Source organism: Phyllostomus discolor, chromosome 2 (assembly GCF_004126475.2).
Source record: "Phyllostomus discolor isolate MPI-MPIP mPhyDis1 chromosome 2, mPhyDis1.pri.v3, whole genome shotgun sequence".
NCBI lineage: Eukaryota > Metazoa > Chordata > Mammalia > Chiroptera > Phyllostomidae > Phyllostomus > Phyllostomus discolor.
This window is the reverse complement of record NC_040904.2, coordinates 197570973-197586775: the sequence shown is the minus strand read 5'-3', so window position 1 is coordinate 197586775 and position 15803 is coordinate 197570973. Positions and strand designations below refer to the sequence as shown.

At 35.2% G+C, this 15803-nt stretch overlaps 1 protein-coding gene across 1 annotated transcript in view; it reads left to right on the top strand.

The window, feature by feature from the left end:
• CDK17 (cyclin dependent kinase 17) overlaps window positions 1-15803 on the top strand; it is an 84986-nt gene that overhangs the window by 52862 nt on the left and 16321 nt on the right. The window contains exons 4-6 of the mRNA XM_028531664.2: window positions 3057-3190; window positions 4977-5102; window positions 12824-12880. Coding sequence (XP_028387465.1) covers window positions 3057-3190; window positions 4977-5102; window positions 12824-12880 — 317 coding nt within the window. The remainder of the gene's footprint in view (window positions 1-3056; window positions 3191-4976; window positions 5103-12823; window positions 12881-15803) is intronic.

The following is a 15803-nucleotide window of genomic DNA, read 5'->3' as shown; positions in this document are numbered from 1 at the left end:
CAGATGAGTGGAATTTTGACATAAGCCTGCATTGTTTAACTTTTTTTCTTACTAACGGAAATGAAAATACCAGCCAGTATCCATGTTGGAATTGTAGTTGTTCATTATTGACATGAGCAATTTCTTGGTTGAATCAGGTGGTACTCAGGTCTGAAATTAATATGCTCCTCTGTAGTCCTTGTGCAGTAGAACAGATTTGTTTTTTTTAAGCCTGTCCTTTATTGAACATGTAGCACTTTGTGACTCATGTGCCTTTCTATAGGAAGCTCTCCCTTACAACTTGGACTCCAAGGCTTCATCTTTTATCCCAGTGTGGCAGCTAACCCAAGCACCTTCTTACTACCAAGATCAGCAACCCCTCTTAAGAAAGTGACAGTCAGTTCACGCATAACAACTTTGGGTTTTCAGTTCTCTGTGTTTGCTTCCTGTGTGTTATGTATACATTCTTCAAATTCAGCTCTGCATTTAGAGTATAAATTATTCAAAACTTTAAGAAAGAAAGATTTTCAGATTTTGGTGAATAGTTGGCCCAAATGTTAGATATCATCAGGTCAAGAATCAGTCTCCAATACATTGACTTGTATTACAAGTTCAGATACAATTTCTCCAGAAATGTCTGTACTTCAGCCTTATTCTTGAATTACATATTGATCTATTAAAAACCATTGCTATTTGCAACTATTATTTAGTGTGAATAAATTTTCTCAACAGTCTAACAAGACAAAATATATAAATGTGTGAATTCTAAGATCCTTGAATTTAATTTTTGTAAAACAGTTCTCATATTTTTATGAGCACATATTCATGAAAGTTCAAATTTGTAGTTATAAAATACTGTTGTACATATTATTAAAAGACATTTCATTTGACAAAAAAGTCCCAGTTATCTAGTCTATTTCTTGATTTTTAGTTAATTTTAACTTATTGGAATATTTGTTGAGCATCTTCTAAGTACCAGACATTTTGTTAAGTTCTGGAAGGGCAAAAGTGAATAAGCCAACTCCTGCCCCCAAGGATCTCATACCTAACTTGGTGCAAAATCACGTGAACCAAAAAATGCTTTTCAGTGCTGCCAGGGTCCAGCCTCGGTGGGGTCTCAGGGTCCCCGAAAGAAGGATGCACGGCTCAGGCGAAGAGACTGGTGGGGTGCTGGAGGACAGCCAGGCTTTTTGGGCCCAACTGACTCACTGAGAAAAATCAATCTTTATTTTTATAGGGAAGGTTATACAATATTCAATACATAATATGATTATTAAAACAGAAACAGTTACCATAGAAATAACTTTGAAAAGTACAGAAGATTTTACAGATCAATCATGTTAAACAAAGAAATAACTGAAATGTACAGGAAGTCCCACAGATCAACCATATTAAACAAAGGTTACTTTGACCAAGAAGGTCATTAATCAGATAGCCAACGAAGCTATATGAGCATAAACTTTCAAATACTGATTATAATTAAATATCTACTAAGTTTCTATAGATTGGTCTAAATCAAAGGGGTACAAGGAGTGATTTAAAAATTAGTTATTTGTTTATATAGAAATTAGAGTGTCTAAATTAAATAAATGATTTTTTACCTAGATCTATTAACGACATATCTAGGGAGGGAGGGCATATTATGTTTCTATGTACTAAGATTATTATATTTAAATTAAAACTTCTTCCTCCTCTATTTACCTGGTCCCATCAATAACCGCTCCTGCCCAGGGCATGAGAAAGGCAGTAGTTCTAATAAATCTTAAGCTTTTGAATGGTGACTCCCTGGACATTCCTAGCAACGGCCTCCTCCAGCATTCTGGCAGCTAGTCTGCCCATAGTTTAAATCTGTCCGTAACTTTCCAGGTGGGGGGAGTGGGCAGCCTTAGCATTATTAGGGACTTCTGATTAGTGGTCAGCAAGTCATTTCACACAGAATCAGAGGCATCGTGCAAGGTTGTCTGTTATAAAGCACAGGTGTCCAAAAATCTCACCACCTGATGCTAATAGGGACAGGCATACGGGAAGAGATAGACAGGATATCCCTCTGCTGTGCAGATGCGTCTCACCCGACCCGACTGTGTCAAAGGTCAGCTGTTTGTGGGCTCCCGACACAGTGCAATAGGTGCAGTGTGGACACAATAATCATCTGCGTTGGAGAGTAGGGAAAACTTCACTGAGTAATGACACACAAGCATAGTTTTGAAGAATAAGTATGAATTCACCAAATTGATAAAATAAAGGAAAGCTGTCTTTTACAAGTAAGGGGAAAAAAAGCATGTTAAAGTACTGCAACATGAAACAATATGCTTTTTGGAGAAGAAATAACTGTATAGAGAGGACTAGTGACAACCAGTGTTTTTGAGGTCTATCTAGCATTGTTTCTGGTGGGTTGCTCTTCTAGATGAATTAGAGGATGATTGACAAATGTAATTACCTGTGCAGGCATGTAAGTATACAAGTTTCTTTTGTATAGTTTTGTGTTGTTTACTTCTGGTACAAAGTAGATACTCAGTGATTTTTGAATTGTTTCATTTTTAATACTGAGAAGAAGGGTAGCTGCATTAGCAGTTTCTAAAGAAGATTCAAAGACTAGCTATATGGCTGTGGAGCCAATGGCACGTTATTTTAATGGAAAGAATACTAAACTAAATAAAAGGCAAAAGACCAGGTTTCTATTTTCTCTCCGCCTCTAAGCTGTGTAACCTTAGAAAGTCATTTAACCTTTTAAAGGTCTCAGTTCCCAGATTTGAAAAGTGAGAGAACTGACTTAAATAATTCTCATTGTTATTTCCAAGTCTGTAATTTTATTCTTCAGCCTTGATGATATCTTGAATGTTAGCTTTTCCCCATAATTTCTCATAATCTGAGAGTATAAAAGGACTACTTACTAGTGTTTTAAGACATTTATGTTTTGATCTGTTAACTGTACACCTATGGTACCCAGAATGTACAAGACTTTTTATGCTGTGATTTTTTTGTATTGGCTATCTACATCTTACTGTGTTGGTAATAAATTATATAACATAGAGTATAATACATTTCTTGTAAAATAAATGTTTCATTTTCTAATACAGATATTGTGCATGAAAACCTAAAAATGGGATCCGATGGTGAGAGTGACCAAGCTTCTGGGACATCATCTGATGAAGTCCAGTCACCTACAGGTGTTTGTCTTAGAAATCGTATACATAGACGGATCTCAATGGAGGTAACCATTAAAAACTATAAATGTGCCTATTTGCATGTGTGTGCACGTGCACATGCATGCGTGTAAACACGTGTGTATCAGACTAAATGCCTATTTGAAAATTTCCATGAAAGCAAATGAAACTTGTAAGAAAATTGTTTCTTTGCATTAGTGAAGAGTAGTTTTGTGACTGTTTCATTTTCTGCTTGTCTGCTGTCACAAAGCAAGTATGCATTAATTATATTTAACACTTTTGAAAATAATGTGTAGGTTTTCTGAGAGGGAAATGTGAATTTTCAGAAGTTCTAGACATCAGAATGATACATTAGCAAAGTATTCTTTTTAGAAAATATGATTTTAATTTTTGAGATTCATTTGGTTTACTTTATATTTTATTTTATAAATGTTTCAAATTTCAAAAGTTATACATAAAATAAGCACCAGCTTTTTCTTCTTGTCTTGATTATAAATATGGGTATCATCTCCTTTTGTGGTTCATTATATCTACTGTGAGTCTCTAGCACGTACAAGTGATTTCTCCACGTAAAAGAATGCAGTGCTCCTTTTATTTTTCTTTGTCACTGTTATATCTAACCTTGATGACAAAAATTGATTATGAATGTTATCATTTCAGTATATACTATAGGTTAAAAGAGTTTTCTCTGAAATCGAGCATGTTTTATAATGAGTATTAACTTTTTTCGGTGCTCTTGAGATAATTATGATTATACTTTCGTTGATAAAAGTTTGCCTCTGAATCAGTTAAGGAAGACAATATCAGTTTCCTAATTGATGAATTAACATTTTCATCTCTTAAGATCAACTCTATATCTGTTTATATCACTGTATAACATGTCACAATAGTAATAAAATAACAATCCTGATTTTCTTCACCAAATAGGTATGTGATTTTCTTTGTTGTACATTTAAAAGGTTTATTTACTATTAGGCCCTAATTTTTTCTAAAGATGACATCTTGATTATATTATTTTTATTGTATATTTTAATATCTGGAAAGACTTCTTTATTAGTATCCCCCCACCCTACACACATATTCTCCGATTTATTTTAGAATACTTCTGTGTATTCTTCTAGATAAATTTTAAATACTTTGTTTTAAGAAAAATCTTATTGTGGTTTGCTTGGGGTTTATGTAAAATATAAAACTAATATGGGAGAGTTATTGTTTTCATTATTAAATCTTTCCATTTGGAAACATGGTATATTTCTATACTTAAGTCATTTATCTCTCAAATACTTATACAGTTCCTATACATCTCAATTTTGTTTCATGGTTTGGTTACTATTATGAATAATAGGGATTTATTTTTCTAGGATTTATGTTTCTTGGTGTGATAATATAAACAAGATTCCCTTTCATGTTTCTTCCAGTTCATATTCTGTAATGAAATGAAGTAGAAATGCCTTTTGCTTACTTTTGTCTATTGATAAAACAATAATAAAATATTTAAGTTGTCTCTCTGTGTTCTATACAAAACCATACAGTATCTACTTGGTTAGTTCATTTAAACCAATCACATTTTGTGGTACTCTTTGCCTCTTACTGCTATATGATATAATAATGTCAAGATAAATTCCATTTTGAATTTAACTGGGTTGCAGAGTACCATTTCTGTAAAACTGGGCTATATACTTTTGCTTAGAGTAAATGTATTGTAATCGACAGGAAAACTTTGCAACTGCAATGAAACTAGTTATCACTAAGAAATAAGATAGCCTGTGAATTCAAAAGTTAAATGCCCTTATCCTTTCTATTTTTATTTACCTACAAAAATTTTTCTTTAAGGATTTAAATAAGAGGTTATCACTGCCTGCAGATATCAGAATACCTGATGGGTATCTTGAGAAGTTGCAGATAAACAGTCCACCATTTGATCAACCAATGAGCCGAAGATCTCGTAGAGCTTCTTTAGTAAGTTTTTCGTTTCCTTTACCTATATCATCAGATGGGCTTTGTTTTATGTTTCTGGGTGTAAACATTTTATATTCTTGTATTTAGTTTTTGAATAGCTAAATTTTATTACATTTCCTTCTGGGTTTTATTGTTTTCCATTTTTAAGGGTTTAAAGATGCATATTAGAGCCCTGGCTGGGTGGGTCAGTTGGTTGGAGCATTGTCCTGTGCACCAAAAGGTTGTGGGTTTGATTCCCAGTCAGGGCATATATCCAGGTTGCAGGTTTGATCCCCATTTCAGGCTTGTATGAGAGGCAAGTGATCGATATTTCTCTCTTGCATCTCTCTCTTTCTCTCTTCCTCCCTTTCTCACTTCCCCCTTCCCTCCTCATACATCTTTCTCTCTCTCTAAAATTAGTTTTTTAAAAAAACATGTCCTTGGGTGAGAATTTAAAAAATAAATGCATATTAGAATAAGATTTAAGCTATGTTCTATTTCACTTTTGGTAAATTTTATTGATGTATTCTAGATGTACAGAATGTGCACTAGATATACAAATATATATTAATATATACCAGATATGCAGAAAAGTACATAATTATGTAGCTTAATAATTTTTTGCAGTTAACATACCTGTATATCCAGGACCCAGATCAATAAAAGAAAATTTCAGAGATCCAGAAAACCCCTCCTGCCACCTTACCTCTCTGTTTACTTTCTACCTCAACTTCAACAGTAGCCATTATCCCTGCCCTTCAAAAAAATAAAATAAAATTCCTTACCCAAGTATATATTCACTGATTCTAGAGCACTAGGTGGCAAACACAAGGCCCACAGGCTGAATCTGGCCCTCCACCTTATTTTATCCAGCCCAGCCCCTTGTTTCTACCTGGTCGCAGCACCGAGCTCTCACTTAACTGTTAAAGAGTAGTTACATTTATACAGTCCTAAAATTACATTTGGCCCTTTGAAGGGAACAGCGAGGCTGATGTGGCCCCTGGTGAAAATGAGTTTGACACCCTGTTCTAGTGAGAGAGAGGGAGAAACAATGTTGTGAGAAACTTGGATCGGCTGCCTCTCACACACACCCCGACCTGGGATCAGACCCCTCCATGTGCCCTAACTGGGACGGAACCTGCAGTCTGTTGCTGCATGGGACAGTGCTCCAGCCGGCTGAACCACCTAGCCAGGGCTTCTCTCTGCCTTCAATGCTAGTGATTGATTTTACCCATATGTTTTCTACTATTTTGATTATATTATGTTTATAGTATATTTTAATATCTATAAAGACTTTTTTAAATCCTCATTTATATGCATTTTCTTACATATTTAAAAATGCCTTTGATTTTGTTTTTGATTATTATTTAGATTTTTGAACTTTAGGTAGTTATGAATATATAAATTATTAAAATATTTTAATACAAGTATATAAGTGTATTTATATGTTTTTATGTGTATTATACAATATGTATTTTTGTGGTTGGCTTCTTTGGCTGAATGTTATGCAGTGTTATGCTTGTGTTTTATCTAGGGTATTGCATATAGTTATAGTTCATTTGCTCTTACAGTCATGTTGTTCCATTGAATGAGTATGCTATACTTTATCTAGCCTCCCATTGATGGACATTTACATTTGGGTTGTTTCAGTTTTGGGTTATTACCAAACAGGGTTTCTATCACCATATTTGTACATGTGTTTTGGTTAACATATGTCATCATTTCTTTTGGGTGTCTACCTAGGAGTGGACTTGTTGGATAAGATAATGTGCATGTGTTCAGCTTTCCTAGATGCTGCCAAAACAGTTTCCAAGACGGTTATACCAATTTACATTTTCATCAGTACATGGTAGTTCTAGTTGCTCTTCTTGCCTGTTTTTGATGTTGTTCCTTTTTAATTTTTTTTTTTTTTTTTTTACTTTTCTAGTGGGTATTATCTCATTGTGGTTTTATTTTGTATATTTTCATAACCTAAGCGGAACACTTTTTAAAAATTCTTTATTTTAATTAGATTGTTTTTTAATTTTTCAATTATAGTTGACAGTCAATATTTTATATTTAAAATTTAATCTTTTATATTAGTTTTAGATGTACAGCTGGTTGAACACTTGTAATGTTTATTGATGCTCTTTGGGCATTTAGAGATTCTCTTGTGAGTTAACTGCTAGGTCTGTTGTCTTTTTCTGTTGGGGTTTCTACCCTTTTTCTTATTAATTGATGGGAATTTTTTATACATTCTGTATAAAGGACATTTGTCAGTTACATGTCTTGCAAATATCTTCTAGCATGTAGCAATTGACCCAGCACTGTTTATCAAAAGGGCAGCTTTCACTGTTGCAGTGTCATCTTTGCCATAAATTCAGGTGATTGTCTGTGTGAGGATTTATTGTGGATGGCTGTAGTCCTCTAGAAGAGGTCTGTACAGAGTGCTGTAAAATGTCCTTGCACATCACAGGTGTACAGAGGAGATGGTGCTTCAGCTGGCTCTAAGAAGGATAGGTAGGAATTTGTCAGGTTGACAAGGGGTAAGATACTCTAAGGAGAAGATACTTCATGTATTAAACCCAGAGGTACAAATGTAGGTGTCATTATAACTGATCTAAAGGGTAAATGTGGAATCATACCAAAGAATAGGGCTTGAAAGGATAAGGTGGATCCAGACTGTAATGCCAGGCCAAAGAGTCTGGATTCATCCTGTGTAACAAAAGTACATCAAGGGTATTTGTTTAAATAAGGGCTGACATCACAGTTTTGTTCCAAACAATAGCTTCAGGAAAGGGAAAGTGATGAAGTAGAAGGAAAGAAAGGCTAAAAGTGAGGAAATGAATTAGGAATTTATTCAAAATTGGGAATGATGTGCCAGTCATGTGGGAATGGAAAGTAAAACATAGATTCCAGGGGGCACGAGAGAGAAAATAAGCAGGATGTCATGCCCGGTTGGACTTTGTGTTTGAAAAAGGAGCAATTGATGAGGATTCCTGGGTTGCTAGCAGTTGTTATATCACCTTTTTGTATATTATATTATGAATGTTTTTACTCACCAGAACTTCTGTTTTTGGTTACATGTTCTAAAGAATAAAATTACTTTATGTTGCATATAATGTGAGCACTTTGTTATTTGACATTCACTAGTGTACAATAAGGTAAAAGCATAATAATGCTCACTTGATTTTGGTATAGGTTTATCATCATCATAGTTTCACATCACTGCTTAAGACATTATTATTCAAATAACTTTGTCATTTGATTATTGGTTAAAAGTTTTGGTTATAAATTTTCATCAAACACTGGTATTTTGAATAAATTTTGGACTTACTAAACGTTCAGATTGGGACTAAAAGTAAGATTCAATCACCATGTAATTCTAATGGCTATCATTATAATAAGAGCTATCTTTTACGGTCTACATGAAATTAAGGAAAACAGTGCCCTCTATTGAATGTTAAAAGTGACTAGAATTTTGCCCTGGCTGATGTGGCTCAGTGGATTGAGTACTGGCCTGTGAACCAAAGAGTCGCTGTTTTGATCCCTAGTCAGGGCCCATGCCTGGGTTGCAGGCCAGGTCCCCAGTAGGGAGCATGTGAGAGGCAACCACACATTGATGTTTCTCTCCCTCTGTTTCTCCTGCCCTTCCCTCTCTAAAATTAAATAAATAACATCTTTCCAAAAAAAAAGTGACTGGAATTTTTATTGTGATTGGGTATTCCTGTCCACCTGTCTCGTTTTTTTTATCTAAAATGACTTACAGATTTCAGATTTATCATGCCAGCTGTGTTTTGATTTCTATCATTTCATCCCTTTTATTATTCATCTAACCTACTAAAGCATAGTTTCTTTAGAAATACATTAGAAAATTATTCTTCAATACCCTAGGTTTGTGTATGAAGGAATGGGTTAGAGAAAAATGAAAAGGAGATGGGAAAAGAAAAATATTGTTCACATGTGTTAGAGTTTATGTTTTTATGGATAATATACACTTCATCTGAAAAATAAAATATTTTTTTCAACAAAATACAAAATTTTAAAAGTATAAAACTTTATGTTTTCATATTTTCAGTAGCAAAGTATAATAAGTAGTAAAAATAACATAAACCCTCTGGGTAGGAATTAAGAAACAAGTCACAGAATGCATTTCCAGTGGAGAAAAACATACAATATAGCTTATTGGTTCTTTCATAAATTTATGATTGTAAACCTCAAATGGACCCTCAGTATTGCGAGGCTGCCCTGCTGTCTTTCTCTGGTTAACTCTTTCCCTCTTGCTCTAAGCAGATAATCTCTTCTCCTGCCTGCGTGATAAGGAGGAAAGAAACCATTAGCCAGAAACTGCCATAGTTCTTGAGTAACGAATGTACAAATCTACCTACACCTATGCTCATTCTGTTCTTTTGTTGTTTTAATATTGAGGAATTGGCCTTCCTGTCCTGTCTTCTTCGGATACTTAGAGTATTTGTTATCCCTGGACACTTAAGTATATTCAGTCTTCCTCTTAACTGAATCCTTCCCATTGACTTATTTAAATTTTTAATTTTACTGTAGTTCTAGATTTACAGAAAATTTTAAAAGATACTGTAGAATTCTCATACACCAAATGCCCAGTTATCCCTATTACTAACATTTTATATTATTTTAGTACATTTGTCACAAATAAGGAACCAACATTGTTACATCACTATTAACTAAACTCCACACTTGATTCACATTTCCCTAGTTCCTTACTAAGGTTCTTTTTTGTCCAGGGATCCCATCTTGGACACGTATTTACATTTAGTCGTCCTATCTCACACTGGTTATTAGATTGGTAACGTGCTATTTAATACTCATTTATGTTTGATAATAAATGGAATATTCTAAGTGTTAACATTAGACTAGTGGGAGAGCCCACGCTGAGTTACAGTGATGACATACCCAGTGGACGTTCTGTGAAACTATTAAGTGCAGCTTCAGTAGACTGAAAGTCTGTATATGAAGATTTGTCGTCATACTGAAATTATAGGTTATATACATTTTAGGAATCTGGTTCTTTCTAAATAATGAGTGATGGATTCCTCATTCATGGCTTTACTGGAATAGATTGTATGTAGTCTTTTCTGTTTCTAAGAGTAGGTGAGAATAGGGTATCAAGTCCTGATATCTTTCAAAAATAGTAAATATATTACGGGGTATGAAAATGAGGTTCAAGTCTGTCTGCCCACAACTCAATTTACCTTTGGTGTATTACAGGATTAAGATAATATGATCTGGCTGGCGTAGCTCAGTGGATTTGAGCTGCCAAAGTGTCGCAGGTTCAATTCCCAGTCAGGGCACATGCCTGGGTTGCCGGGCATGACCCCTAGCAACCGCACATTAATGTTTCTCTCCCCTCCCTTCCCTCTCTAAAAATAAATAAATAAAATCTTTTTAAAAAAGATAATATCATGATGATGGTAACAGCAATTTTCTTTTAAAAAAATGACCCAGTAGAAGACAGCTTCTCAGCCTCTCTTCTGTCCCCCACACAGCTAAGAACACATTTCTGTCAGCAATAGTATCTCAGTAATTCTCACAGGAGGGAAATGGGGTGTTTGAAAAGATCTCCCTTTGTGTCCCGAGTGTTTCTAATATGCACATTCACTTTTAAAATGGCATCTACAGAACGTTGGCACATACTTCATTTATTTTGAAGCTCAGAACTATATTACCAGCATGTTAATACATCATCACAACCGTGATACAGTCATTATGTTGCCAGAGCCAAAGTAATCAAGAAGTCTCCCATAATATTCAATACCACTTACAAGTTACACTGCGTTATATAGGAAGGCTGTTATAAATTATAATTTATTTTGGATATTTTTATGTGCTTATCCTGGTAAGAACTGTCTGAACAGGAATTTGCTTGTGGCTGCCAAAAAGCCAAGTTTCTCTTGGAGTAATGAAGTATCAGGAAAAGTTATGTTCATTTCTTTAGAAAGCAGAATTAAGGGAGGTTTTATATTATGTTAAAATACATAATTTCAGCTGTACAATTCCTTTAGCTATTTTTGTTTTTATGAAACTTTTTAAATATTCTAAAATAGTCCTTAAGATGTAACTCATAAAAACGGCAATCCTATTTGCCTTTTTCCCTGTGTCCTCAGTACCTAGCACTGTGCTTGGTAAATGTTGAATGAATGAGCTTTGTCCTCTGTCCTCTGAATAATTTCTGTAGGAGAGCATGTCAACAAGCTAGTCATTATATCTGTTGTAAATCTTGTCATGTTCAGCAGATTAAAATGCAAGCAAAATTTTCTAAAAATTCCATTTACAGATGTAGTAAATAATATTTGGATATAAATATTAAATCCTAAGGGTTTTAAATTATTAAAATGGGTGAAGTAGGTATGCTTTACTGTTTGAATTAGGTTCTGACAGTTTACTTGTGAACTGCCTTTTCTCTGAATTGTCTGGCTGCCTGCACGGGTAGAATTCAGTTATGGTGTTTATTTTATAGATGAACTATTAAAATTTAAATTTAGCTTTAATTAGAGTATTTACTTTCTTTTTTAAAAGCAGACTTTCAGCATATTTTAATGATCTCACTGTCATTCTCTGAAGAGTGATTCCTGCAGTGTTAATTTTTGATGTCTCCCTTACAGTTTATTCTAGATGTACTTTATATACTTAACACACCCTTAAAGGCAAACCTTAGCATTTTTGTCATAGCCACCCGTGGACGAAAGTGTGTTTGATGTTTTAAGGGTGTGCTGCCATTTTTCACTTAAAGGAACCAACAAAAATGTATTCCGACTTTCTGATAATAAAAAGTTCCTACCTTGCAGTCATATTTTTCTATGTGTTTTCTCACTGTTATAGATGATGATATTTTAATTGTTTTTTTTTTTTTAGGGACATTCATTGTTTTGTTCATACTAGTTTCCATTTATTCTTAATATAGTTGTTTTTCCTTCATAAAATATCTGACAAGACTTAAATTCATATTTGTGAAATTAAGAACCTGAGTATCAGAGATAGGTATAAGAAAATAAACATGTTCTATGAGTTAGTGTGACCTTGGAAATTAGCCTTTTAAGTTATTTAAGATTATACGTAAATGGGCTGTAAAAATCATACCTAAATTAAGACTGTTCAGAATCAGGCTTTCATATACCAGATTGTGTTTGCTACATTTTACATATTAAAGTTAAAATACTCTATTTGTATTTGGAAAGTGTTGTCTACTATAGTTTTACTTTATTATTCTGCATAGCTATTAGTAATAGAAAGCAAGGACTTAATACCTGTGTCAAAAGTAACAGTACATGAATGGATGGTTTATGATGATTCCAAAACTTCGTATTTTTTTAAGATTTTATTTATTTTAGAGGAAGGGAGGGAGAAAGAGAGGGAAAGAAACATCAATGTGTGGTTGCCTCTCATGCAGCCCCTACTGGGGACCTGGCCCACAAGCCAGGCATGTGCCCTGACTGGGAATCGAACTGGTGACCCTTTGATTCACAGGCTGTCATTCAGTCCACTGAACCACACTAGCTAGGTCCAAAACCACTTTTTAATTTAAAAATTTTGAAATTCTCTATGTATAGGTCTTAAAGAGTGCAGAAAGCAGTTTTTCAGTTGTTCGATGATACTACCTGTGACCAAATTTTTATTAGTTTACCAAAATTGAGTTAAGTACTATAGGACATGAAGCTTTTGTTCCAGAAATTGTGGAATAGATGAATTGAAATTTTAAGACTACTAAATTTATAATTGTTTGCTTTCAGTCAGAAATTGGGTTTGGGAAAATGGAGACCTACATCAAATTGGAAAAGCTTGGAGAGGTAAGTAAATACTTATTTTTAAAATATAAAACTTTTTTTTCTTGTTTATCATCTAAACTTCTCTATTGGTCTACAGTTTTTGCCAACCTGGAAAAAAATACTAACCACTGTTGGCTGAAAGTTATCTTCTTCTGAAAAGACAACAGAATGTTAGAAGGGAAAAACTTTACATTCTTGAAATTACCATATCACTTTGAGAGAAAAAGTATTTTCTGTAGTCTTGTAATCTTTCTTGAAGCATAAAATACAGTGGTACCTTGGTACTCATCGTTAATTCATTCCAGAAGTCTTGACTAGTGCTGAAACCAGTGAGTACTAATGGGTGAATCATCTTCTTTTGTGGGGCAGCCAAGTGCAGAAACATTTTTTCTTGTCAAAATTAGACAAGTACTGGCTTTGATGAGTTCTGAAGCCGAAGAGTACCAAGGTATGACTGTATTGCGCTTTCATTCTTGGTAACAAAATAGGTTATCTGTTAGCTTCCTGGGAATCTGCTGTCTGTACTGTCATATGACAAATTTCGTGAGTTTAAACCTGTGAAAAAATTAAAATACTATCTTTGAGATAAAGACACATCACAGAAGGAAGTTCTTGGCTAATAAGACCTTGGTTTTCTTGAACTTGCTACTACTACTCATTTTGAAGTTGTCTCCCTCCCAGAGTGAGAGAGGGTAAAGAAAATAAGAATTGATTAATAAGGAATCCTTAAGAGTTTGAGGGTTATCTTGGCAATGATAGAAGAAATCTCCTGTAGAATATGTTTGTTTTTGAAAGGAGAGTTAATGTTTAAAAATTCTGAAAAGTCTGAAAACCAGTAAAATTTTTATAATTTAATAATATGTTAAAATTTCAATTTGTAGTTGATATGTTCAATTAGTTTCCTCAGTCTCTACATACTATTGTAGATGAAATACCTTTGATTCTGTAAGTACTGATCCATTGTTAAGCTGATACAAAGTATAAAAAGTAAATGAAATATTCTTTTTTTATGATTTTACTTTTTTCTTTTTAAAAATATATTTTATTGATTATGCTATTACAGTTGTCCCATTTTCTCCCCTTTATTCCCTTCTGCCCTGCACACCCACTCCTCCCTGTATTTCCCACCCCCTTAAGTTCATGCCCATGGGTTGTACATATAACCCATGGCTTCTCCATTGGCTATACTGTTCTTAACCTTCCCCTGTCTATTTTCTACCTACCATTTATGCTACTTATTCTCTGTACCTTTTCCCCCTCTCTGCCCCCTTCCCTTTCCTTCCCTTCCCCACTGATAACCCTCCATGTGATATCCATTTCTGTGATTCTTTTCTATTCTAATTGTTTCCTCAGTTTGTTTTTGTTTTTTAGGTTCAGTTGTTGATAGTTGTTTGTTGTCATTTTAGGGTTCATAGTTTTTGATCTTCTATTTCTTAGATAAGTCCCTTTAACATTTCATGTAAGGGCTTGGTGATAATGAACTCCTTTAACTTGACCTTATCTGGGAAGCACTTTATCTGTCGTTCCATTCTAAGTGATAGCTTTGCTGGATAGAGTCATCTTGGATGTAGGTCCTTGCCTTTCATGACTTAGAATACTTTTTTCCAGTCCCTTCTTGCCTGCAAGATTTCTTTGAGAAATAAGCTGATAGTCTGATGGGAACTCCTTTGTAGGTAACTCTCTCCTTTTCTCTTGCTGCTTTTAAGATTCCTCCTTGAGTCCAACTTGTTTGGGACTCTCTCAGCTTCCTGGACTCCCTGAAAGTCTATTTCCTTTGCCAGATTGGGGAAATTCTCCTTCATAATGTTTTCAGAGAAGTTTTCAATTTCTTGGTCTTCCTCTTCCCCTTCTGGCACCCCTGTGATTTGGATGTTGGAAGGTTTAAAGATGTTCTGAAGGTTCCTAAGCCTCTCCACTTTTTTTTTTGAATTTTTGTCTCTTCATTCTGTTCTAGTTGAATGTTTCTTTCTTCTTTCTGCTCTAAACCTTTGATTTGAGTCCTGGTTTTCTTCCCGTCACTGTTGATTCCCTGTAGATTTTAATTTCACATAATGCAGCCTTCATTGCTGCCTGGATATTTTTTATGCTGTTGAAGTACCCAGTGAGTTCCTGGAGCATCCTGATAACCAGTGTTTTGAACTGTGCATCTGATAGGTTGACTGTGTCTTGGTCGCTTAGTTGTATTTTTTCTGGAGCTTTGATCTGTTCTTTCATTTGGGCCTTTTTTTTTTTTTTTTTTTTTTTTTTTTGGCGTGCCTCTTATGTAGTAAGGGGCGGAGCCTTAGCTGTTCACCAAGGCAGGGCAACCCACGTTGCAGCGTTGTGATGCTGTATGTGGGGGAGGGTCTGAGAGGGAACAGTGCCGCTTGCTCACCTCTCTGCTGGTTTTCAGCCACTTTCCCCACTTTCCACAATCAAATTGGACCCTTCTGGTGCTGATTCCCGGGTGGGTGGGCCTGTGTATATTCTAGGACTCTCTGGGTCTTCCCAACCAGCTCTCCTGTGAGGCTGGGAGTTTCTCCCGCTGTGGCCTCAACCCCCACAGGTGTTTTCAGTCGGAGATTTTGAGGCTTTATTTCCCGGCGCTGGGACCCTGGATTGGGCAGTCTGTCTCCCTCCCCAGTTTCACCTGGTTTATCTGCACTCGAATGTGGGACTGCCCGCTCCACCAGCTGCCACCTCATCTGGTCTGCCAGCCACTGCCTTGCCGCCCCGTCCTCCCCACCCGGCTGCCCATCTCCGCCCCTCCTGCTGGTCCTGATGAATGTTTCTTCTTCAAGTCTCTGGTGGTTGGACTTCCATACAGTTCAATTTTCTGTCAGTTCTGGTTTTTTGTTTTTAAATTTGTTGTTGTCTTTTTGGTTGTGTGAGGAGGCACAGTGTGTCTACCTATGGCTCTGTCTTGGCCAGAAGTCCGAAATATTCTTACATTTTCATACTTTGG